This window comes from Amphiura filiformis, chromosome 18 (assembly GCF_039555335.1).
Source record: "Amphiura filiformis chromosome 18, Afil_fr2py, whole genome shotgun sequence".
NCBI lineage: Eukaryota > Metazoa > Echinodermata > Ophiuroidea > Amphilepidida > Amphiuridae > Amphiura > Amphiura filiformis.
In genome coordinates this window covers 30,282,370-30,309,206 of record NC_092645.1, presented here as the reverse complement: position 1 = coordinate 30,309,206, position 26,837 = coordinate 30,282,370, and the positions used below count along the sequence as shown (strand labels likewise).

The window sequence follows — 26,837 nt, the reverse complement described above, 5'->3', positions numbered from 1 at the left end:
TCTTGGATTTCTGGGTAAATATGAGTTCGTAATGTCAAAGTAATGTCAAATTTGAAATCCTTGTGGTCGACTTATCCAAAAAAGTGTCTTTGTACACGATTTAAGGTCCTCTTGTTCAAAACTAAATTTTTCAAGATGGTGCCGGCCACCATCTTGGATTTCTGGGTGAAAATGGTGCCGTAATGTCAAACTAATGTCAGAATCGGAATCCTTGTACTCGACATATCCGAAAAAGTGTCTTTGTGCATGATTATAGGTGCTCTGGTTCAAAACTTAAATTTTCAAAATGGTGGTGGCGGCCATTTTGGATTTTGGCCTCTAGTGAAAAATGCCGGGATTTTCGCGAGGGACATGGTGGCTATTTTTTTCTAAATGGTCCATAGAAGTCGAATCAATCGTCAAACCTTACTAGCCAGAGAGTGGTCACCAAAGTGAACTTTTTCCCCTAACTATAAAGGTTCAGTCTGCTAAACAGCCCCTAAAAAGCATTATGGTGGGGTCCAACGGTCAAAAAATACATATAGACTCCATCCTCTCTAGAGGATGGTCAGCAGAGGACTTCCGTCAATGTGTTGTCTTTATTTCAAATTGTGCGAGATTTTGGAATTCGAGTAATATTCTGTTTTACATTTTAAGTTAATTTAAGTGTTAGCTATTGTTTCTATGAAGCAAAATCACAATTTGAGTAGGAAATAAGTGAGAAAGAATTTCCAACTACAGTTTGTTCACTTTAAAGTTAGTAAAGGACGCAGTAAATTACGCAGTTTCTGCGCGCCGTAATGTCAAAAGGAATTAACACACTGCTAGGCGCACACAAATGCATGAGCGTCTTAATACGCGACACACGATACGCTAACGCAAAATATGCGTACCTTACTTTGTATATACTTCAAAGTGGACAGAATTGTATCGTCAGAAACTTAATTGTTTGGACATTTTAACGTCATAATAACGTAACTTAACTAAATACTTGGTGTAGTAGAGGAAAAATCAGCTATCACATACTTTTTGAATTTTGACAATTGACCATACCGTTCGAACGGTATTCAAGAACGCGTTCTTGAAATATAAGAACTCCCTCATTTTTATGCCTTTCCACGGATTTAAATATCTTGATTTTAAATTATAATTCGTCTCAAAACTCCCACGCGCATTAGTAAAATCGCCCGTTTTTCTCGTTATTCCTTCTGAATTGAGTAGATTTCAGTTTTTTCCGCCGTTTTATTTTTTTCCCGATCCACCACACAAAAATATCACGTCTGACATCATCAGACGTCCACATAGCCCAAAGCGTATAAATCTTACTTAACATTATTCTTCATTTTGACCACAGTGCAACCTCCCTGAGATATGAAAAGGTGGTGTATTCTTGCCACTGATACGCAAATTAAAACCGCTATTTGGGCTTTGAGACGAACTATTAAGATTAAACAATTAAGATGGCCTAATCACTGCTCATCATCAGCGCATACGTCTGTTGTCATTGATAGATATTGACTCCGTGGAAAGGCTTGAAAATGAGGGACTTTCGTAAAAAAAAAATTATTTCAAAAACGGAGCGGTCAATTGTCAAAATTCAAAAAGTATATGCGATAGCTGATATGTTCCTCAACATCATTAGTGATTTAGTTACGTTTGTATTATGCGATAAAGTACCCAAAAATCAGTTTCCGACGATACAGTTCTCTTTCAGGGACACCCTGTATGAAATGTATTACTGACCGTTGGACTCCATCTTTAAGGCCCACACAGAGACCATGTCTGTTTGAAAATGGTTCCGGGTCAATTAGGGGGAAATTCCGAGTTTTATGTGTACTTTCATAAAGGGTTTGAAAAGTCCTCAAAAGGCCATTTACTTTTTTATTTTTAGTTAAAGTTTCTTTAGGCAGGGTACCCCTTTCTTCGTCAAAACAATGATTTGCAAGTACATAACATAATATTATGAAAATAATATAGCAAAATGTGAGATACAGTTCTGCACATTAATTTAAATAATAAACATTACGACAAATTTAAAAGATATCTATATGTACAATAATTTCAACATTTTACCAAAGAATAGCAAGCAGGTATTTTAAAAGTGGCATTCTTTAGTTAATGATAAATGTTATTACAATTTTACAAATACAGTACAATGTACTAGCAGGAAGATTATGTCAAAGATTAACTGCTCCATTTAGAATGTACGCTTACCAGCATTATTACTTTTAAGTAAAAGATGGTTCATAATAAATTAATGCCATATATTGGTTAATTTCTGCAATTTAACCATCTGGATAGATACCCCATCACTACCTTCCCCCCTTTTATAGGATGGGCATTAAGCAATCACTTCAATGTAGCCATCCTGGTCGGTTGGTACTGTGACATCATCACCCAAATTTTCATTTCCCATGTTTTCTAATGGAATTTCATAGTATGATGAGTCGACGTGTGGATGATCAGCTAATGAGTTATCGGGAGGAACATATGTGAAGTATCCTACAGCAAAATGTCCAGGAAGTTCTGGGTCAGATGTGTCGATGGGTAAATGCTGCGATGAGTCGTCCGTAACATATGTGGAATATGCTACAGGAAGATGTCCTGGAAGTTCTGGGCCAGATGTGTCGATGGGTGGATGCTGAGATGAGTCGTCCGTAGAAGGGCCAGACATGTCGACGACTGGACGCTGCGGTAAGTCGTCTATAGGAGGCCTATATATGGCGTATGGTTCATACTCGGGAGGTTCTTGAAGTTCTGGGTTCTTTCGCCTGAAAATAGATGATAATAAAACAGAAAGTATTACGTAATACGTAACACTGTAACAAACTTGTAACTGGAAAGTGCGTAAGGGATGCTAACCACCAAAGGGGGGGGGGGGGGGTCTGCCCATCGTGGTCTTAATACCATGACTACGTTTGTTTGAATAATTACAAAAAAATCTTGGTAATTTGTGCAGGATCTATTTCCTTTCTTTTGGTCTGAGGTTGACCATGACTGGCGATACTTATAACGGAACTTTCCATATCCATATCGAGTTGTTGCTTTTAGATGGTGTCATGAAAAAGCAAAGAAGTTTTTTGAGGACAAACCGCTGCAATTCCCATACATTCTCCAAACGTGATTTAATGATTTATAATGTTTGATCAATGGGTGTTTTCGTAAATGTTACATTTTACTACATATCAGAATATGAGTTACATTCCGGCTGCCCGAATGCCAACAACAAAGGTCGTAGAATTGTCGCTCAGGAAGTGGATTTTTATTACTCTTTTTACCCATTTTGAGGGTATTCTCTTTCACCTGAGTAAGTCACCTTTCTTATTTACAAGGCTTTATAAACACGGTAGGGATTTCGTATAGTCGGACTAGCGGCGTTTCGGACTAGCGGAGTTTCGGACTAGGATTAACGTTATGCGCACATAAACGCAACTGTACCACACAGGCAATGCAAATTAACGGATTACTTTCGGCAAAATAAGTCTATGACAAAGGCTACAGTGTGAGTTTAAAGAAAATCGTGGACCATATAATTCCTATTACACACTCACCACAAAAAATAAGAGAAACAAATAATAATACTACGTACAAAATATTATTATGTTTAATTCTAGACATGAATATTACCAACAGTTATCGCAATAATAAACTGTATATACACATATATTTTGTAGCAATTTTGAACATAGATTTTCGTTTTTATATTAAATTATCCATCTTGTTCTGCTTTTTTGTGCTAATTGTGTATTTCTGTGCAAATTGAGGGCGCTATTAACATAAACAATTTATTTATGATAAAGAGTTTTTTGAAAATTCCCGTCATTTGATGGTCTGTTTGCTGATGTTTTATACTATTTTACAAGTATCTACCCCTTGTAAAGATGCAAAACAAAATGTTAGATAAACAGGGCCATCATTGTTCAACTTTTTTTTTAAATGACTCAGTGTTACATGCCATCAAACAATCGTGTACTTCGACAAACACGCCCTCTAAGGAATGGTAAAACGTCCGCGCTGCAGGAATTCGAACCAATGACATCAAAATGCGATTATGAGTCGATCAATAAACATAATTTTTCACCAGGTTCGCCGTCGCAAATAATAAAGGAGAGAAGTAGAAAAAGTGATCCCGCCTGGGGATCGAACCCAGGACCTCAGGTTTACGAGATCTGCGCCTTAACCACTGGGCCACGGGAGCTTCATTATTAGGCTGGTTTAAATTCGAACCCATAAGCGGTCACTTAAATTTATCTCCTCCCCGCAAATAGCCCATAGTAGCTAGGGCCTTAAATGTGAGAGTTGATCCTTTATCGCTACGCTACCGTAGCAATAAATGACAAATTGCACTCACTTACCTCTTGCAATATATCACAAAGCCGATCACTAATATGATTACAAGTATCCCAACTCCTGCAGTAGTTGCTCCGATAATTATTGGTGATGTTAGAGTAGACGCATCTGGTAATTCAAAGAACAAATAGAATTATTAATTAATAATTACTACCTTCAATTTTCTGTCAGTCACGGTATACCGACAAAAGAGCACATTCGGCGTAACGTGTTTACCGAAATGGAATCATTATTTGACCTTCGCAAAAATCCCAGATATAATATCTTGATTTTTTGCAAAGGTTTGAAATTGTTTTGTTGTCACTAGTGAGGAAGGATAGCAGTCAGAGCCGTCGCAGGGGGCTGTACGTGTTGTTGTCTCCCCAGAGAGAATTCATTGGTTACATGATGTGCTTTTCAAAACAACTAAAGTTTTTAAAGGAGGATTTCGTGATCCTAGCATCCTCTTTTTATGACATGTTTCAGTACATATCCACGAAAAAAGCCTATTCCGAAAATTTCAGTTGATTCAGATTTTGCGTTTGCGAGTTATGCATGATTATGTGTATTACACTGCTCCATAGACAATGCGTTGTAATTTCGTTCTGGTGCACCAGAACGAAATTCAAATTTCACGATATCTTAGCTAAACGAATTAATCTGCAAGAGATATTTTGAACATAAACATTATGTAGCCAGAGGTTTCCAGCGATATAAAAATCTCAACTTTTTTTGAGAAAAGTGGGGGGATGAGGCTGTGGATCACGAAATGCCCCTTTAAAATGAAGCATTTTGCACCAAAACTACGAATAATTCATGTTTACACAAACATCTTTTATAATGAACATGCTGGCTTTGTTGAAAACATTTATTCCTGCATGGATGTTACAAACACCGTATTGTCTATTGCGTTTGGGTAAATTACTTTTACACTTACGTTATGAGCCCATTCAGTGATTTGCTCATTTGAAATATTGCAATAGTTATCAAAATTCTGTTTTGGCACCTTTGTCAGTAGCTTAGTCTGCTAGTGGTTAAACAAGAAAAATCGTACATTTCAAATGAAACTGTAAGGAAATCAGCTACATGTATTTGAACGGGGCTTCAACTTTTAATAATACCAATGTTTTTTCTAGTTTCGTGCCAAATTTATCTTTTAAACAATACACATTTAATGACTTATCCTTCACTTTATGCATTTTAGTCGGGATCACTTAAGGGGCCTTTAAGATACAATAACAGAAAGTGTGTTCTTATCACTTCTCATCAGGTGTAAATATATGATTTAAAAATTCACAAAATCTTATCTTGTCACAAAGTACACTTCATATGAATTATACCTGGAGCATTTGTGCGTGCTGTGGTCTGCAAAGCATAGTACTTGGTTGTCTTGGGCATGGGACCAATTGTTGTTGTTTCACTCGTAGATTCATCTGTTATAGACAAAATACTCCCTGTTGAGATAAGCATTGAATTTAAATGAAAATTTGCAAACTAACTACACAGAGAATAACAAACTATTGTATGTTGTCAAGTATAACTTTAATGTGACTGTTAAGTTAGGTATCGTTATAAAATCATTTTGTTTGCGTTTATTCAAAAACACTGCCGCGTGTTGCTACAGATCAAGCACTGAAATCAATGCTAATTACTTCGATCATCATCGAATATCGGACTTAATACACCTGAACTGTGATTTACAATATGCAAGCAATTAGAAACAAACAAAAAATTTGACCGAAAATGTATTAGCTGTCACGTCATTCGTCACTTCACGTTACCCCAAAAGGTATATCTATAATGCCAAACATGGTATTTTTTTAAAAGACGCACATTTCATGAGACAGTGATCATATCATCCGAATACCACTGTTCGACTCCAGTGTAGCCCTGGAATTACGGGCTAAATTAAGGTGCAAAATTACACCTCACCTTTTAAGTTGGGCTGTTGTTAAATGGTAAAAGTGCAAGTGGTTGAGGTTGCTTATATCACAAATATGGCATGGCTCCTAGGGAATATGTAAAAAAATCAAACGTGTCCATGCGATGTCAACTGTTATCTGATCATCATCTACGAGTAGTTGTTTATATCACAAATATCGATGCCTCGTATGAAATACGTAAAAAATCAAACCGGGTTCATCCGAGGTTAATGTTACAGTTTGCCCGATTGGGCTAAAACTTTGTATAGGATCCTTGGTATGAGGGGATTACGTTAATATTACAGACCTTAACTATGACTTCTGGTAAAGAAAATATTTTGGTGAAACAATACACCAGAATATTTGCCGTATGCACAATATGCATTAACGTTATAAAGCTACATCAGCTACAGGTTATCTGTTATTTTAAAAAGACATACAGGGTGTCCCAAAAAAAAGAGGCCCCTCATTGCGCCCTCTTTTTCTCCTATTTCAGAAAAGTTGATCAAGTATATGTTGGTATATAAAGAAGCCTTTACCCGTTAGCTTTAATAAACCGAAACAATTATTTCAATCGGCTCATAACTGTTGAAGATATGCCCTTTTAAAGAAATGTATCCGTTTTTCACTCTGTCCACGGAGGCTGTTTGGTTACTTCAAAAGTGCATATACCATGTACATTTTGGTATCATTTTAAAGCTTATTGTCCGGTGCTTACATTTTTATTCAAATCATGAAATGTCAAAATGCAACTTGTTCTTGGTTTTGTCGGAACGGGTCACAATTGAGTCCTGATGGGACCAGGCTAAAGCAAAATGCCAAAGTCAACGTTAAAAGCTTATATCAAAAAGTTACCATTGTTTATACAAAAAAGGAAATAAAATTATTCTGATACGAATTATTCTGAAATGGTACCTCCAGAAAGGAAAGGAAGGTTTGGGATTACAGCAGGGAATAAATACGATTGGGAAGTGTCACTCTATATAAAAAGTAATAAAACTATGGAAGCCGCCATTAACTTGCCATCGCGTAGGCCTGGAACACTACCGCGCTTTCTACCGGCTGCATCGCGTCCGTGCTCCGTGTTTAGGTAATGAAAATTACATGTAAAATCGCAGCTTGCTGCATCCACGGTTAGACTTTATCAAGCCTACTACAGTGCAATATTTTCAAATGTTGGACAGCTATTTTTAATACTTTTAATAATATTTTTAGCGCATCCATGCACTTAATTTAATAATACTTCAAATCGACCAACAATCCCAATATCCAGTCCAATATTAGAAAAATACCGTTTCAATCACGAAAATTAACCTTAATTTCGCGCCTACACGTAAGACTTGGCGATAGTCCATTTAGATCATCTTTGTCAAGCTCGAGGTGATTGATTCCCGATGATTGACAGTTTGGAACGCGTACTGTACTCGAAGCCATGGTAGTGTTAGCACCCGGTAGCACACGGCCCTGCACTTCTTAGATCGCCTTGATAAGAGTTCGAAGCCTTATCGTCTACAGAGGGCAGTAAACTCGGGTAAAGAATATCCCATATCGCGCTTATGAACTGGTCAGTAACCGTAGAAAAAGCTCGTTTCTGGCAAAAATTGACAAGTAACTTGCACACATTTCTAGATACAATAAGGTCGTGCGATGTATTCAAACCATTTGTTAACCTTTTTTTTTTTTTTATCAATAATTATTTTTCAAGAATATTGTTGTCATGTTGATCATAGTAACTCGCATTTGGTTCATTTTTAAATTTTGAAGCATTTAAGGTTACTAATTATTTTAAACTGTTGTGATTTGGTAGTTCACAGAATCTTACAAATGGTCGTGAGCTTTGGCAAAAACTGCATTGCTCAATTCATAGCGAGTGTGTAGAAGAATTAAAATATCACAGATATACTTTTATAGGTGCTACGGTTCTTGAGTTACGTTGTAAAGAGGGCTGAAACAGCAACACTTTTGTAAAACGTACATAACTCATTAACAACAATAAATTAACCACGTTTGCATACGATATAGTATACGATTTGTAGAATGAACTTTTGCAAAACATCAAGGTGTTATTTTTCAATAATATATTGATCTTGATAATGAAAATCGATTTTTAGATTGCTTCGACCAACAATACCTCGTCTACCCTTAACGCTCAAAAGTCACACACAATCAATCAGATATATTTTTCTTTATTTTAAAAGAGTGTCCTTGCCAAGATTCTAGCATCAGACCATTCGTGTTTTTGATAGGTTTTCATGTCCGATTTTAACGATAAAACATTATTCCCTATAGACAAACGAAATGGCAAAACATACAACAGTTTGTAGCATTCTCCATGAACATGACTATCTATGTTTGGATTGCGATGAAATTAACGTGTGTAATCACAATTTCCAGAGAAGATGTAAGGAAGAGGAGGGTTAACGGAATTATATACTTGAGATAATCCCGTAGGTAATCTGGTTACACCTATTCATAGTCCTTTATTCTCAAGTTGTTAGACGTCCACTTGCAGTAGCCTTTGATGTGATGTGTGAGACCGCTCATGGTCGACCGATTTTCACTCCAGAATTGGAAATATTTCGAATGTTTCTATAGAGAGTTTGTTGAAAAATATGAAACGCGTGTATTAAGGACCTCTTTCTTGGATGGGATACCACAAGTGGATAATACAAGAAAGAAATCGAGTGTTGTAAAATTTCCCCCAAGTCCGCCTTTTTTTTGTTAACATTATACATTTCTAAAGAAGACATTTTTAGGATTTTTTAGAGAAGTGATGATTGTTGATCATTTCTATTTTCAAGTTTTTATGTATTTTCCGGTCATTTCCTGTAAACCTAATAAAGATATTCTGATAATTGACAACATCCTCTATCACAAATGATAGAGGCTGAAAGTGACAACAAGCGACGAAAATTGTAATTTATCATGGAACTTCAGTCATATTTTATCTGAAATCTGACTGAATGACAGGGCCTGCTTGTATGGTATGCATGGTACGATGAAATGCAATCTATGGCCTATCCCTAAAAGTAGTTGCGTGTATCACACCCGGTCCGGGTTCAAACCCCATTGTAGTATTCTATTGTTAAGCAGCTAAATAGGGTGATTCATCATTTACTTTGAATGAGCGGTCTCACACATAGTTTGTTTGAGGATAGCTGGATCAATCTCCTCTTCCTTACATCTTCTCTGCAATTTCTCATCAAATTCATACATTTCTGGGTCAAAAGTCAGGAAAACCACTTTGTGGTTTTGAAATTTGGTTTAGGAATAACGCTAATAAAATCATTTGGGTTGATCAAGCAATCGCTTTTTATGATTTTCAAGGCAATGTGCACAAATGATGAATCTGCATGTACATAATTTTTCGCTTCAGTAAACTCGTCTTTTGTCCAACGTTCATTATTGATCACGGGTTATATTGTATGCGATTGACATCACATGAGCTCACACCACTCCACGCCATACATAAATTCTGCCAGTCACATTTCCCCAATATGAAATTTTTTTAAAGTAAAATTTTAATTTTAATTTTACTTCATTAAAGTTTGGCGGAGGTGGGGTTCGAACTCACGGCGGCTGACTGCTTTGGGCACACTATGAATCCAGCGCCTTAGACCACTCGTCCACTTGTCTTGTTGGAATTCATTTGAAACTTGTTTGAAGATATAATCGCAACTTCAACATAGGCCTACCACGTGACAAGCAAAGGCAGAAAACGTACCATATTTTGGAATTTTATTTCAAATAAAAACATTTATGTGTATTATTAGCGCTCAATCGTTGTTAACTGCGTGTTTTATACAAACAAATCCAACGATAAGCATGATAACTGGGCGTCTATATGGACAATACATTATATCGATTTTGACACGTGCTTGTGTCTCAGTACATTTCCATGGTCAGTAAAATACTATAGAGAAAAACCTACCATTTTCTTGTATACACGTTCGATGTTTTGATCAAGTATGTGAATATTCGACATTAGACCCACAATTTTTTTTTAAGGAAATAAAAGATTAGATTACCATAAAAACGAAACAGTAATCTTTTGCCGGGTCTAATGTTATTTATACATAGATTTTTCAACGTTTTTTCTATCCTTATTCTTGCTCAATTAAAAAAATATTTTGGCTTATATAAAATTGAAATAAAATTCTCTGCCTCATAAACGACATCAAATGTGCCACAATTGGGTATCACGAATCGTTATATATGATGTGCAGTTAATATTCATATTTTCTTTAATACAGAGAATGCTTCAGTTTTGACAGGAAAAATATTTTCTTGAAAACCCTCTCACTCGGTTATTTTAAAAAGGTAACCACGCTTCCCTAGAATGTGCAATAAATTAGCATTAAAATTTTTCTTATTCTAACAGCAAGCATTTCTAGAATGTATTATGGCGAAATGTGGTGTAGTACGAGCTTGTGCATTGAATTGAATTACACAATGGTTATTCAGGTTATTGATCGCTAGACAGAAGCGAACATGATACATATTACGTATTCCATGCCTGTGCGTGGATTTGAACCCCAGCGACCGAAACTATGAACACTTTGAAGTGTTAGCACCTTGCAGGGCCGTGAGCACACCATAGAGAGCTTGCGAAATTTACGTGAAACGTGACACGGGAACGCGAACGGCAAGCTACATTAGTCGAAAATCGGTTATTATGCCCTCTAGAGGGTGAAATCTATTGTGAATTGGTCAATCGTGGAATTACCGTAAGGCGATTACGTTGCGGTTGGTAGCAAAAAATGACGTTCCAAAATGACAAAAAAACGCATTATAAAATGCAGAAAAATGCTATGTTTATCATGTTATGAAACGAATCAAAGTACCCTAATAGAACAAGTAGAGTCCGACATGTAATAAAATCCATTTTGGGGGTTCAAATTTGATCTCGTATAGACAAGAAGAAGTGAACAAATTTCGCTTTTTTTCGACGCGAATTCGAACGGGCAGATTGCCTATTCATTTGTGTGTGGAAAATGCCGTCCAAAAATCAAAGTGTTTTGCTTATGGATACTATTCAGCAACAAAATGTTTTTAAAACGTGATAATGCACGTGTTTTTGGTTTTAGTTAAAACGTTTTGATAACATATAAAAATCATGAAAACTCGTGTTATACTGAAAAAATAATACAACAGCATTTTAAGCCAAAATTCGAAATGCTATATAGTAAAATATCATTTGGCAAACATATTTAAGTGTCTATTGTGTTAGAACGTTTATCAGCAAGTTTAGAACAAAGGGTTTTTTGAATGTTATTAAAACTTTTAATGCCCTTGACCCTCACATAACCTTTAACCCGATATTTAACGTTTTCTGTAATATATTTGTGTTTGCTGGGTAGTAATCGAACTAGGCATATTAGATTATCTATTTTCATTTTGTTTTAGAAAGTAAACAGGGTATTATTTATATGATAATGGAGTTTGTTTCTTGTTATTCGAATAATATACACCAAGACTTCCCAGGCATCCAACACCAAACTCTATTTAGATTATTTAGACAAATATAATACACGTGTGAACATAGGCCTATGCTCATTTTCCAATAACCCGCAAAACTCAAATATAGCTAATCTGGACTGAATGCTTAGAGCATTATAGATACAGCCAGTCGTATTTGCATATCAATACCGAGGAGAGTAGTTCCAGTAGTTCGATGAAAGAAGATAATCTTCTCTGGTTCGATGCACCCAAGGTGAATCAATGGGTGCTTCCTATTACCTTTAGATTATTTGTCTCAGCATAGCGCCATCATGATTGCAATTGCGTTTACACGTAGTCTTGGTTCAGACTCTATGCGGCTATCACGAAGATACTAGGAACAACGAGCGTTAGGACCGACACAAACTGACTGTGTAGGAGGCTAGTTTGGATGTGAACGGGACTATGACGTTCTACCGCAAAATGCAGAAATTCGTAACCCGTATGGCGTTTGCAGTGAACGCCTCTCCGCAATCTCTCTCATGGCTGCCTCCAAACGGGTGTCAAATTGTGTGGTTCGCGGCGACTTCTGTACAACATACCGTAGCGTGCAAATTTGGCCAAATTTGGAGAATCGGCGAATCACTGTCAACTCCCTGATTACAGTTGATTATGGGGTTTCTTGTTTCAAGGTCACATTTAGTAATGTTAATAAACTTAATGAAGAATGAAACATAATAAGAAATCAACTTACCTTTTTCTTCAACATGTCTCTCAGCATAGATGTCAGCGTCAGAAAGCCAATAATGGCCGCCCTTGTTGGTAAGCTGAATGGTCAAAACATTTGACTCTGGTATGAAACTGTCAGCCGCTAAATAGAACCTTTCGGTTCCAAAATGGTACCTTGGAGCAAGGTAATTTGGAATGACAATAATATCATTGACGGCTACGTTAATAATGCCTCCTCCTGATGTGCTACAGTGGTTTAAATCGAGAACAAATCTTTTTACGTTATCAGCACCGGGCACTGGAAAGGTCATGGTGACAGTGCTTCTACCAGGTTGGTCCAGCAATATGTAAGGACGCGCCTCGCGATATTTATTTGAGATACTGGCATCCTGGTAAGCGACATTGTTATATTGCTGGCTGAAATCAAAGCTCTGCAACTTTACCCTGGTCATGTTGGTGGTGAATCCTAAAGAAAAGAAGATAAAATAACAATAACACAGAAGTAATTCTTTGATATAGCACCAGCGATGTCACCTCAGAGCCTTATTTCACCTTTTTATGATGGTCACTCCATTGTAGTTTCCTCTTTTGAAGGCTTGGAAATAGTTCCTTGAGCCGTGTTTCTTTTCTTTACTTACAAACAAACAAAATCAGCTAATACTTAACCTAATGAATAACAGGGCTTAATCTACACTAGCAAATGCCACACCGTTGCAATGGTCGACCTGGGTTGATGTAAGACAGCAGGTATATACTAGTGTAGTGAAAAGTGTCACTGAGGAATAGTTCTTTCATTGGTAGAACGTCACTATCGAGGTCTCAGGACTTGGGACCAGACTTTGGTGGGTTAAATCGGTTTAATGAGCGCTCAACCGCCACTCTTCTTCACTCAAAATGCTTTATTGGTGACGTTAAGTCCATCTGGTTGAATGCTTTGTTTAGACGGCATAGCCACATAACGTAGCTAGCTCTGATTGCAGTCATGGAGGTGGTGTCCATGACGATTGTTCTCTTCCCACTTGGAACTCCCAAAGCTGCAAGGCATTTGCTCAGTGAGGTATTGTAAAAGCCTAAAAGTTTCCTACTTCAGTTGGGAAGTAGTGGGTGCACCAACTTCTATTCTCGCACTCAGCTACAAGGTTATGATATTTGCAATTTTTCCTTGGTATATGCATTGGACAGGTGCTACTCCATTGGAGCAGTGAGTTCAATTCTCGCTATTCGCAATAAGGGCGCCGCCAGCGGTTTGCGATGTAATCGTGATGTATCATGGGAAAATCGTGATGTATCATGGGAAAAAGTCGACATCAAATACGCGCAATACGAATATTACCATGCTATTACATAGGAACACGTGACAATATTTTTTAGTTTGTCAATATAACGGTATTACACGCAAATCGATAGAGAAAAAATTAATTGTGCACATTTCAAATCACATTATTAAGTATTATTGAGTATCGATTCGCGTGTAATACCTTTATTTTGACAAACTAAAAAATATTGTCACGTGTTCCTATGTAATAGCATGGTAATATTCGTATTGCGCGGACTTGATGTCGACCTTTTCCCATGATACATCACGATTACATCGCAAACCGCTGGCGGCGCCCTTATTGCGAATAGCGAGAATTAAATTACTGTTCTTGTGCTCTCAGAGTAGATGGTAATGTGTATTGTCGGGACGTTTAGCTGTCTCTGCTATTTACGGGAGGGAACACTATTTGTTTGTGTTCTTCATCCATTAGGACTTCCCAGTCGTTGACCTTTTGTAGGATATCTGTGTATATTCCTTCTTTGGAAGTGGCAAGGGTTCCTTTAGGCTATACTATCTTCAGTGCGGAATGCGGTGGTAGCGATGTAGTTTGTATTGTCTGGCATACCATGTTTCCTTTGGTTAGCCTCATCGATGAAGGGCATCACAACAGATGCTATGGTTTTATCAGTGTACTTCGGGTATATTTATAAATGCGCTTTTATAAATACGCATGTGACATCTACAAGTCGCCACACCATAATCAACGACATAAGGTACCCGGATATAGACAAACTCTACATAGAATTCATTAGGTTTGAGTTTAAAGGCAAAAATTTGCAAAATAAAAGTACCCTGAACATTTATGCTTTCATTTTTAGCAAAATGTTTGCAAAAATTACATTAGCTCATTAATGTAATTGGCTCATTAATAATATTGATTATTGATAAAAAAAACCCAAAACAAATAAGATGGGCACCTCAATCATTAACTACGCCACTGTGACTGCAAATGGCTTTGTTATTTCAAAATTATTAACAACATCATTGATAACTGGAAAAAAGCTGTTCAAATAAAAAAATATATATAAAAAAAAAAGGTCGTTGCTCGGATAGCAACGTTTGCACAGTATTTTTTTCTGGGACATGAGAGCACATCAGACATATCATTTGCATTCTGGTAAATTGTTAAAATTTGATTTTTTATTATTGATATTTAAAAGTCCTCGAAATAAACTTGCTATCCGAGCCCTTAATTAACAGCCCTTCATACACGTCATCTCCAAAATGGCAGTGCGTCGATATTGACAATATAAGTCTTTACACATATAAACTAAGTAGGACATGCATCCACAAAAGGAATTCAACTTACGCAGTCCATATACTGAATTCCTGAAGGCTCCTCCGCACTTCTGCTGAATATTACCAAGACACAAGAAACTGCATTCTTCTTCACTTGCCACGCCATAACGAGCGTAGTCATCATTGAAGTCGCCACACCAGCATTCCCTGCTGTTCTGGAGTCCTGCGTATGCATATTCAAATGATCCACATTGGTCGAAGCACAATTCTAGTGTCATCGCATCGTCAACCCATTTACCCCGGGGTAGTGCACGGAACACTCCGCTATCGATGAAGCAGCCCAAATAATCTTCGTTTGAGTCTGTGTGGAATATGTTAACAGTTAATGATCTTATGCACGATTAGCTAGGCCGGGGGAGGGGGCTGGAAGATTTATAAGACAAAAACTTTACTCACTGGTTCATCCCTTAAAATGCGGCCTAATTGCTTGGAGGAATGACTTAAAGTATAGTGAATCCCGCAACTTTTGGCGACATAACAATTGTATGGTACGAATGCCCGTAATTACTATATTGTAGCTAAATATGGTGCAAACGTGAAATTAATTCGCGCGAAGCACGCAAAAAGTTGCACTTTTTGGGATAAAATGGCCAAATGTGAAATTAATTTGGTCAGAAATCCACATACAGGGGGGGGGGGGTGATTTTATGGACCACCCGGGAAAATATTAGGGGATTTATCCGCCCATATACCCCTAGAACTATATGCAAAACTCCGTCAGTTTGGATCCCCCTAAAAAGCTATATTCATACGGGAGATCGAAGTATATACGGAAAGAGCAATAAACTATATTTGATTGAACACTGTCAAGTTTAAGCTCCAAAATCGGTGAAAAGGTGAGTTTTTGTTATCAAAAATACTCCCGTTTGCAAGTGGCTTCGCTCGAATAACGCCGCCTGTGTAGTGCAGCAATGCGCATTACGCTATCGCTCGCGTAAAACGATGCAGGGCCACGTACATACGTGCTAATGTTGCAAGTGGACAAAATATTACGGAATAAAGCAAAAAAGAAAGGAAAAGGGATATGAAAAGTAGGACAAGGCGGACAAATAAGGTAGATGGACGGGTCAAAAGTAAGAGGTTATGGTTAAGGGTACTGAATGCACATATTAAAGGAAGTCTCCGGAAAGCACGACATTATTCCCTACATGTCAGGAAAATAATTATCAAGCACAAATCATGTGCTCATACTGACCATAAAGAACCCGAATTAAAACAGTCGTCTCTCAACACTATTCCACTATGGACCATGTGTTTATTTTACACTGTATCATTGATCTTATCTAAGTAAGAGGAAAAAAAATGTACTGTGCCTTTGTCGATTATAAGAAAGCCTTCGATTTGATCAATAGATCTGATTTGTGGTCAAAATTGATTGCTAATGGTATCAATGGCAAAGTTATCACACTCATTTATATTAGAGAGATTGCGATTTCCAAACGTAGACATCGGACGTACGTTGATCTATTCAAAACCACTCTGCTGTATCGAAGTGAGGTCACGTATTTGGCTATTTTTGAAGATATTCCACGTGCGAAATCGACGTGGATACATCGTTGAAAATGCACAAAATTTGTCCATTTCACAATATGTTAAAGACAGTCAAAGATAATGAACATACGAAGGAAAGTCTAATTATTATTATGATCCTTTTGTTTGTAACAAATCATTATAATAAAGGTACAGCGATGTGTTAAAAATGGACTAAACTTAAACGCAATATTCAGACGCAGAGATTGTCTATTGAAATGTGTGTGATACTTTACGTATAAAAAATTACCTTGCGATTTGACATTTTGGACTCAACGTAGCATTAAAACGTACGTTCCACCATGGTTCCACGTGGAAATAGGCTGATTTTACCTCGAGTCTAGGTAAAGGAAACGTAGAGAACGAGTGTTTCTCTACGAATGTTATAGTCAAAATATCATGTGTTTTTGTAGAGCTGAGGGGTGGTGCAATAACTTTGTGTATCCCCGAGGTGGTGAAGTATTATAGGGGGTGGGGGGGGCAAAGATTGGTTGGCAGGTCAAAAGGGGGGGGGGCAAGCATTTTTTTGCAGGTCGAAAGTTGGGTGGGGGAGGGCAAGGAAATTTTGGCTCAGATATTTTAGGAACATTAGAACACGTTCAAATATGCACACTTCCTGATGGGTTATTTATTTATTTATTTGTCTGGCGCTCTAGCTGAAATACAGCAAGATAATGTAAGATAGTAAATGTAAACCTGTATTTTAGCTAGAGTATCTCAAGCTAATGAACACGACCTTTTGCCAAAGCCTATGTAAATGAGTCATTGTGAATTAAAGCTGAGTTTATTCACCGCAGAAGTGACATAATTAATCGGATTAACTACCATAGCAATAGATGAATACAATTTTATTATATCGCCCTGCACTACAACGTTCACGCGGTACCTGTGCATTGAACCATAGATGTCAAAGAAAGGATGTTCACTCGCACCTATAAGATTAATATTTTTGAAAAGAGCTGTATTGTATTCAATCTATGTTTGCAGACATACACAGGTGATTAGTGCAATCTGCTTGTGTTGGCATGGTTGGGCGATCTATTCAAACATTGTATTCATCTATTGCGATTATTACGTCACTTCTTAACTTATAGAGGCCCTGCATTCTTTTATCGATTGGCTCCAAACAAAGAATTTGAACCGGTGTCCTTCACTGCAGTTCAACAAAAGCATGATTGCAATCTACCACGACATTTCGGCTCACACACATAAGAAATGCACTACGATAAAATAGGTTGATGAAAACAGTGCAACAGAGCATTAATGCCCAAAATTGAAAAGCTGTATAATTTATAAACAATATACACTACACATAAAAAATACTACTACAAGGGATTTTCAACATATACGAATCCAAACAATCAAGTACCAACATCATAGATGAACTCCTGGATGGGGCAGCTTTAATTAGCATGAGGCCGCATTGATATGTAAATAGCGTATTGTTATTTAAATTTGTGCCCAAACGTATTGAGGGCGACAGTCGTGTAATCCAGACGGAGAATGGCTGCATATGCCGGGCATGTCAATATGCTGAGTGAAGGCTGATAATCACCTTTCTGTATAGGTAATAAGCTAGTATATTTCGTGTACCAGTTGGTTATAACAAAAAATTAGTATCATATTAAATATATTAAATGTATAAACTTTGAAAGTTACATGAATTTGAAGAGCAGAGCTTCGAAATCTAGCTAAGTCAGGTGATGTGAAATTCTGCTGCGTGACCCCTCTGCGTGGTAGAATTATATTCATAAAACATTGAATTTAACAGATATCATGGTCAGCCAACCACGATTTATAAGCATTTAAAATATATGTTAATTAACAAAGATAAATCATAAAGATTACAAATGGCCAACAACTAGCATAACAAGCCTGAAATCTTAAAATGTTGCCACGTGATTTCCCGAACACATGATATATCAACATTTGACCACTATTCAGATTTACCGTAAATATTTGGAGTATGCTTGCACATCATGCACATACACTGTGCATTTCTTTACCTCCGTATAAAATCAATAATTCATGCTGGGAGCCAAGTAACATTGTCTGCTCAGTGCAGATTGGTATTTTATTTTACTTGAGAGCATAATAGAAATACATAAAGACGAATAAGGCGCCATGATGGAAGGTCAGGTCGGGTATCAAAGGTTATTATAACTTAAATACTACTTGTATTTCCCACCTTGCCTCTGTCACATATTTCCTTCATATTATTGACAGCAAGTCCTAATTTTGACTTTGCTATTGCAAAATGTCATTTCATATCAAATTAGTAGACTTTCTTTGAAAAAACATATCACTGGTGCCTGATGGGAATACCCGTCCGCCATTTCATTAAACTGGATCGTTTTCGCCTGTTTTGTGCCCAGATGTATGAGGGGCGCGCTATACTCTCATTGAACAGGCAAATTTCGCAAAACTAACAACGTTGTTATTTGCCAAACTCAATTAACATGATCCAAGGGGTCGAACATGAATTATTCATAACGAGCTATAACGGATCGATAACTGGTCTCACTTTCTAGCTAATAAACCAGCTGAATTTTTCATAGATTTTGCGTTGCTAATAGAACAACCGTGAATTTAGTGTCACCCCCTTGCCAACATGCACAGTTTTGTCCTTATATCACTTTTGGGTTTATAACAAAATGTTTTCAAGCCTCTATCGTTATTGGCAGCTGCATAAGACATCTCTTTGATAGCTGATAATGCCCATCTATCCACCAAGTGGCTATTAACTGATGAGCACTGTCATTATGCTAATATGAATATCGTCGATATGCTCAAACAAACCGCTACACTGTTCAATGGCCTTCTTGTACTATATGAAATATGGTGGGCGATTTGAAATACACGTGCCCTGAGCAAACTACGATGCGTACGCACACTGCAGGGTAAAGGACAATGGAAATTGTCATAATTCGCGCGCATACTGCCGGGCAATGACGTCACATGTCAAGTGGCCTATACCCGATCAATGTTGGAGTTGCCTATAACCTATAGACGAATCCAAGTAGCCAAGTCATGGTCAGGATTTGGTCGGACATCTTTCGGTAGCCGCTAGCACCAACCTGGTGTTTTGAGGGTCCAATTGTGCAAATAAAAGCCGCCTAACACCTAGAGAAGATGCAAGGACGAGGAGGGTTAATAGAATAATAGCTAATAATATATATAATGGAGATAATTCCGTCGCATCTATTCATATACATAGTCCTTTTATTCTCAAGTACATCAATGCATAGATACCGCGTATAGTTAATCCGATTATTATGTCACTTTAACAACGAATAGACCATGCTGTGTGTTTTGTCGAAGGGAACTGTATTGTGTTATTCTTTTGTCTACCTGTGTTTTCGCGGAAGGTGTAAAACGGGTGATGGAATGCAGTTTAAAATTTCCGCCAAGGCCGAATCATTTCACATTTTGAGTGCATTATAGCCGACGGCTACCCAACTAAAGGCTGCTAGTCAGGTGTAGGAATGCGTGTATTTGGATTCGTCTATATGTTTAAAATTCAATATGGCTACCGAACTGTCATGTGGTCCAGTGGATTAGTGCATGCGCTGGACTTCTGTATTCTGTATGTAGCAGCGGCGTGGGTTCGAGGCCCAGCTGTGCCGAACTGAAATTCCATTTTTTTAAAAATTTAATATTAGGGAAATGAGACTGGGCGAATTTATGTATGACGTAGAGAGGATTAAGATCCCTTTATTGATCCCTGACCCCACCGACTACCCCCGGGCTGATTTCATGCAAAATAAATCACCAGATGACTGACTATAGGACATAGCGCCACAACAGTTGCGTTGGTAAAGTATGTGGCCTCACTGCAATACATAGCTACGTAAAAACGTACGTGTTAACGTACGTAAAAACGTCTACGTTTGGAAAATCGCAATCTCTCTAATCTGTATAAAGAATCTTGTATTCAATCATGCAATTATTGTTCTGAGTTTTTTAGCTGCAATGTTGGTGTTCGACAAGGTAAAAACTTGTCTCCACTCCTATTTTCAATATTTCTCAATGACCTTGAGTCTTCTTTTAGAAATGATGGTACTGCTGTATTAAATTATATTAATGATGAAACCACCAGGCATCTAAATGACGATGACGTTGAAATGTGGCTTAAATTATATGTGCTCCTTTATGCTGATGATACCATAATTTTGTCTGAAACGGTTGATGAACATCAAAAAGCTCTGAATTTGCACAATTACATGGCACTTAACCATCAATGCAAGCAAAACCAAAATTGTTGTGTTTAACCGTGGTAAGTAAAAGAATTAAATGAATTAATTTCTGTGTGTGATGAATATATACTGCGCCAATAAAGTATCCTTACACTTGGAAAAATAATCACAATTTCCAAACTGAACAATATTGAAGTAAATTTGTTTTTTTAATAGATGCACTATTTAATCCTGCACATTATGACACCACATTGAATCCAATGTGACCTCAAGAAGTAAAGTTACAAGCAATTGAACAGACGAAGGTCCGGTTTTAAAAGTGATAAACTGGCCTATACAAGATGCAAAAAGATTGCAACAAGCGCAACCAAAGAGACAACACAGTTTCGCCAATGAAGCGTTATTTAAAGCAGTTTTTATTTCAGTTTTTACTTCACTGTACTTTTCATAACTTTTATTTTATTTGTCAGTTCTTTTATTTCAGGTTTCTTTTGTTCCTTTTGTTCTAAATTAAAGCCAAGTGTATACATTAGCCATTCGCCACTCTCAAACCATATGTCTAGTCTGTGGAGTTTTGAATAGGCCAGTTTGTCACTTTTAAAACGGGAGCTTCGTCTAATCAAGTGCCTGTAATTTTGCTTCTTGAAGTCACATTGGATCCAATGTGGTGTCATAATGTGCAGGATTAGATAGTGCATCTATTAAAAAAACAAATTTACCCCAATATTGTCCAGTTTGAAAATTGTGATTATTTTTCCCAGTGTAAGGATACTTTATTGGCGCAGTATACTTATTTAGGTGTAGTCTTCAATTTTAATGGTAGTTTTAAAAAAGCAATCTGTAAACAAGTGTCGCAAGCAAAGCATGCCATGTTTGCTCTTCTAACTAAGGCTACAAAATAACCTATTCGATAAGTTGGTTTTGCCTATCCTTCTTTATAGATGCGAAGTGTAGGGCTTCAAAAATCCTGATCATATTGAAATCTTCTACATAAAAATTTTCTTCGCACACTACTTAAGGTAAATAACTGACGGTAAATTGTATGCTTTATAATAGTGAAGTCGGGAGATATAAAATCTCCAGTGCTATTATTAAAAACAGAATTGTAAGCTTTTGGAACAAAATAGTTACTGGTAAGACGTTCAGTCTTATTAATGCATGCATGATTCTGATGCAGTTTTGTATTCATCCAAGTGGGTCTGTAAAATCAAAGATACATTGGATCAATGTGGTTTTAGCAATATCTGGACTTTTCAAAATCACCACAATTCTATATGGCTAGAAAATGCTTTAGGCTGTAGAATCAAAGACATTGATATGCAAAATTGGTGGAGCGATGTTCAAAACAAGAGATTTTGTATTAATTATAGATGTGTTAAAAATGTACCTCATATATTTGTCTATCTGTATTTTGTAATATCATTAGCTTTTGTGTGCTTTCATAAACTGTAAAGTATATTATTCATGCATCTTATGTTTCTTTTGTATGTTCAGGCCATAACATATATTTTGTAAGGATTTGTTCCAAAATATCTCTTTTCATTGGCTTTGTATGCATCTTTTAATATTTGTGTGAAGTTTTTCATTGTATTTTGTACTATAGCGCCATCTATCTGTATTATGTATGTTGATTATCTCACATACCCGGAAGGGGTCTAAACGGATTGAATAAATAGTTCAAAGGTCAAACTTTGAACAGAAACTGAAACTGAAACACGGGATATTCAAAATTCCCGCGCCGAAATTGTTTAGGGCAATGACGTCATGGTCATTTGTGCTCAGTTATCGCCAGCCTTCATTGTATTACAGAAACAGCATTGTACCAAACAATTACGGCGCTCGGCAATTTTGAATATCGCACGTTGAGAGACGGCTGTTTTTATTCGTTTTTTAATGGTCAATATGAGTTTGTTTTAAATAAAACCATGTGATAATAATTTTCCTAATAAGGAAAAATGTTGTAATTGCCGGCGAGAGTTCCTTTAATACGGGAAGAAAACATTGGCAGAAGATAAAGAAAAAAGAGGAAGAAGTGATTATTTTAACGTTGTAGGAAGACTTTATGTTGCATTAAAATTATATAAGAGACAAAAATATATAAGCGACATTGAAACCTTCATGGAGTCACGCACTTACGAGGCCAGTGGGCACAATATTCAGAAAGATGAAAAAATAGCAGAAAATAGGGACAAAAAGGTATGGGCCAGTTACGGATACGGGGTTATGGTTAAGGACCTAAGCGATGGGATTAATCTAATTTTAAAAGGTATATTGTGAATATATATAAATATTTCAAAAGATAAGTTGCAGAAGTTGGAAAAGTGGGAGCCTCCGAAATAATTTTTTATGATCCCCTTTTTACGGTCTCAATTTTTTTATCCTCATCTACCGGTAAGTGGCATGTACAGAACTAAAAAACGTAGATTTCCAAGGGGGAACGGAGAAGCCACTAAGATGGCCAAATAGTGTATATAAAAAGTCTACAAATTCTTAACAATCCGACGACCAGCATCCCGCATGGGACAGGGACAGGGAATCAAGACTTTCCACACAGTTTCCACTATCTTTACTTTTTGTCCTAGAATTTACTGGATCCAATTATCCTGATGTACTGTGCAGAACACTCTGGGGCTCAATGTTGTGTTGGTTTACCAACTGCAATCCAAAGTATTTATGAATGAACATGGCCTTATTATAAGAAATTTAACCTACCTGATACCACACACTGCAAATGAAACACATTCACCAATGCGAGACCCGAATAATACGGATTCGGTATTTGAATTTAGAAAGTAATTCCATACTAAAAACACCAATTACCGGGAATGGGGTTGTGATATTGCACGACTCAAAGCTAACTAATAACTGTGGCTACGAGCATTTACGTTAATCAAAGACACTATACCGATATCAGGATATTCAGTTACTACTAAAGTAGGCACTTCCCTTAAACTTGACGTACTAGTTGTTGAGGTGCATTGTTCAGGAAGGAAATATCTACAGCCAGTAGCGATTGCTCGATTTGGGCACTTGGGGCTGTGGACTAATCCCACCAAAAGACTACCAAATATAGCTTTTAAGTAGTTGTAATAATAACTTAATTTGACCCCCTGAACGTAAACGAAAACTACATTATTCGCATTGGATAAACCCATTTCCCAAAATAATATAAACCGTAAAAGTACAAATTCACCAAATCCATTATATATACATTTTTATTTTTACAGAACCGGTAGAATAGTGTTAAATACATGGTAAAATTCTCTATGACTTTTCATCCATCTAGACCAGTTTGATTTATTCAGAGTTGTGAAACACTGCTATACGTCAGACAATGGGTCATGGAGTTTTGAAATTTTGAAATTTAGCTAAAATTATGTAAAATCAACAATTTTTGGGCCGGTTGAAAATGTTTATAAATTTATTTATTTTTTTAGATTTGTGTGATATTTGTCAGATTTTGGTGAAATTTAAGGGTAATTTTAGCCTCCAGGAAAAAAAAAACAAAAAAAAAAAAAAAAAAAAAAAAAAAAGAAGGAAAAACATTTTTTCCGTCGCCTAACCACATTGTCTTTATGGGTTAAGTAAGAACGTGGTGGAGGTATAAGAGTTTAAAATGACAGTTGATGGAATTTAGAGATGTTTATCCGACTCTGGGTCTCTGATTGCTGTTGGAAGTTTTTTATTGACAAAAACATTTGCATAATTCTGCCTATATTTTATGTATTCAGTGTTTCTAAACATAAAATTGCGTTTTAGGCACTTTTTTAAGCACGCATTACTTTAAACCATGCTGACGGTTTTTAAACCACAACCACTCATCTGATTGACTTAAAATTTTGCATGAAAGTGAAATGTAAAAATCTGTGCTTACTTTTTGTTGGCGTTAATTTATAAGCAAAATAACGCAATAATGAGCCCCTTTCAAAATGCTAGAAATTGCTTTCCCCTTAGATTTGCCCTCCCCCAATTTCACCCTCATAGTTATTTCAAGGCCCCTTGATAGAACTACTACAAAGTTTCTGAAAAAGTATGCAAACCAAGCAAATGTCGGGTTATATAAAGTTCATTAAACGTTTTTAAACGAAAACACACTGCAACAACGTTTACAATATTTTGAAGTAAGTTATGAACACGTTATATACCCTTTATATGCTAAATATATAAATTGACATTTAACCGTTTTCTGACAACCTTTTCAAACCTGCGAATAAAATCCAAATCGGTTTTTTTTTTTTTTTTTGCTGGATAAAGAGCTATTATTACGTCAAAAATCAGGTTAATATTTATTATTATAATCGCTTCTGTCGGAAGTTATATATCCCACATTGTTTTCTTAATTCCATTTCCCACACATAGTTGACCACTTTAATGCGGACACGCTTTGCTTTCTCAGTATTGAACTTCCACAAACGGTGCATTGTACTCGAATACATTGATCTTAAAGGAACCAGGTCGCCAATGATCGCATAATATATTTGTCCATGAGTTTTTACAGTTCTTGAAATAATGCCAATACTGTATCAAAAGTTTTAGGTGTCTCCCCTCCCGAGAAGAATTATGCGATTGATGAATAATAATGAGGGGAATGACACATTATCAGGATTTGGGATCTGTTTACTTAACCCATACCGTTCCCTCACCTCACCCCTACTTGTGAAATTCTGTGCATGCCACTTTCCGAAAGACTACAGAGCCAATACTGACTTAAAGGTGATACTACACCCCATGATAGATTTTGTGACTAATTTTGCATTTTCTCAAAAATAACTACACACTGGTAACAAAAGTTATGTATATTATAGGGGCAAGAAATCCAATTACTTCACTGAAATTTCAGTGATTTAAGACAAGTGGTTCATTATATACATGTATGTTAAGAAATAGGGTACATTCTAGCGGTACCACTTTTCTTATTATAAATAACGTACCGCTTGTCTTGAGTCACTGAAATTCCAGTGTAGTAACTGTAGTAACTTTGGTTATCAGTGTGTTATTATTTTTTGAGAAATATGCACAATTAATCACAAATTTATCAAGGGGTGTGGTACCCCCTTAACCAACCTCAAATTTGATGTCTTTCATCCTTCAGGTTCTCTATGCCCAAGCCAACAGGGCGCCACAAGACATTGTGTTTTGAATGAAAGAATACTCTGTGTAATGTAGAGTTGAAAGAACTTTCATTGTCTAAACCTGATTGGCACTGGAATATTCCATATTTAATGGCACTTCCTACTATAATGTTGTTGTTTTTTTAATTGTTACACCTTCATGTGTTTCAGAGATATGTATTGTTTATTAAATTTCAAGAACTGGACGAAGAAACGTATAGAGGTTGATTGGCGGATTTTTCAAATGTCGAAACGAAATGCGTGCAGATTGAAATGGATTTCATTATGAACTACTCAGTATTAAGATTTGCCCTCAATTAGGGTTTTTGCGGGGTATAAATGACTAGAGAAATGTGACAGGCTTTATTTGAATAAAAACATGAGGCGAAAGAAGGTAAAATCAAGTTAGAATTAAGTTGAAGTCAGTTTTGAATATGCAATGTTTATTTCGCAATGTCTGCTCTTATTCATAATGCAGGTGCCTCGTGGATTTAGTAAAAAGGCTCATACAATAAAACTGTAGATGAAATTCACTTCATTTTACACACTATAGTGACTAATGACCATGCGTTTTTACAACGTTTCAACAATTGAAATATTTAACTTGGTTACAATACCGTATATATTGTTTTGATCCCACCTTTTCGGGACGTAAAATATTTATGATATTCACATTTACCAACCCCCACCAAAGTATTTATGAACACTCCTTTATCATACTATAAACCTACCTGATGCAGTGCAATGCAATTGAAACACATTCACCGACGTGAGTATTGTAATGATTCGAATAACACGGTTTCGGCATTTGACTTTAGACAGTAAATCCATTATAAAAACACCAATTGTCGCAAATGAAGTTCACGATTCAAACTGCTAAGATACTATAGGCCTACCGATATCGGTATATTCAGTAAAATGGGTTGCACATCAATCGAGCATTGACTGGAAAGTATTTGTTGTCGAGGTCCGGATTGTGGTGCAA

At 36.7% G+C, this 26,837-nt stretch overlaps 1 protein-coding gene across 2 annotated transcripts; it reads right to left on the bottom strand.

Annotated features, from left to right (window-relative positions):
* Positions 1-458: 458 nt before the first annotated feature.
* LOC140140118 (uncharacterized) lies at positions 459-26,769 on the bottom strand. Of its 2 annotated transcripts, none has more exons than XM_072161951.1 (6): positions 26,584-26,769; positions 15,026-15,316; positions 12,424-12,864; positions 5,649-5,762; positions 4,335-4,437; positions 459-2,750 (listed from the first exon to the last, which is right to left on the bottom strand). In XM_072161951.1, exons 1-6 carry the CDS (start codon positions 26,681-26,683, stop codon positions 2,321-2,323), a joined length of 1,479 nt encoding a protein of 492 aa, XP_072018052.1. In that variant the 5' UTR covers positions 26,684-26,769; the 3' UTR covers positions 459-2,320. The 2 variants fall into 2 exon arrangements, with proteins under 2 accessions (XP_072018052.1, XP_072018053.1); XM_072161952.1 differs by lacking the exon at positions 26,584-26,769 and adding an exon at positions 23,454-23,584.
* Between the last annotated feature and the right edge of the window lie 68 nt (positions 26,770-26,837).

Coding starts and splice junctions, on each gene's coding strand:
- LOC140140118 (XM_072161951.1), bottom strand. CDS start 26,683: ATGGATTTACTGTCTAAAGTCAAATGCCGAAACCGTGTTATTCGAATC. Junction 15,317..26,583: donor ATTGCATTGCACTGCATCAG/GTAGGTTTATAG, acceptor TATTCCACACAG/ACTCAAACGAAGATTATTTG. Junction 12,865..15,025: donor GAATTCAGTATATGGACTGC/GTAAGTTGAATT, acceptor TCTTTTCTTTAG/GATTCACCACCAACATGACC.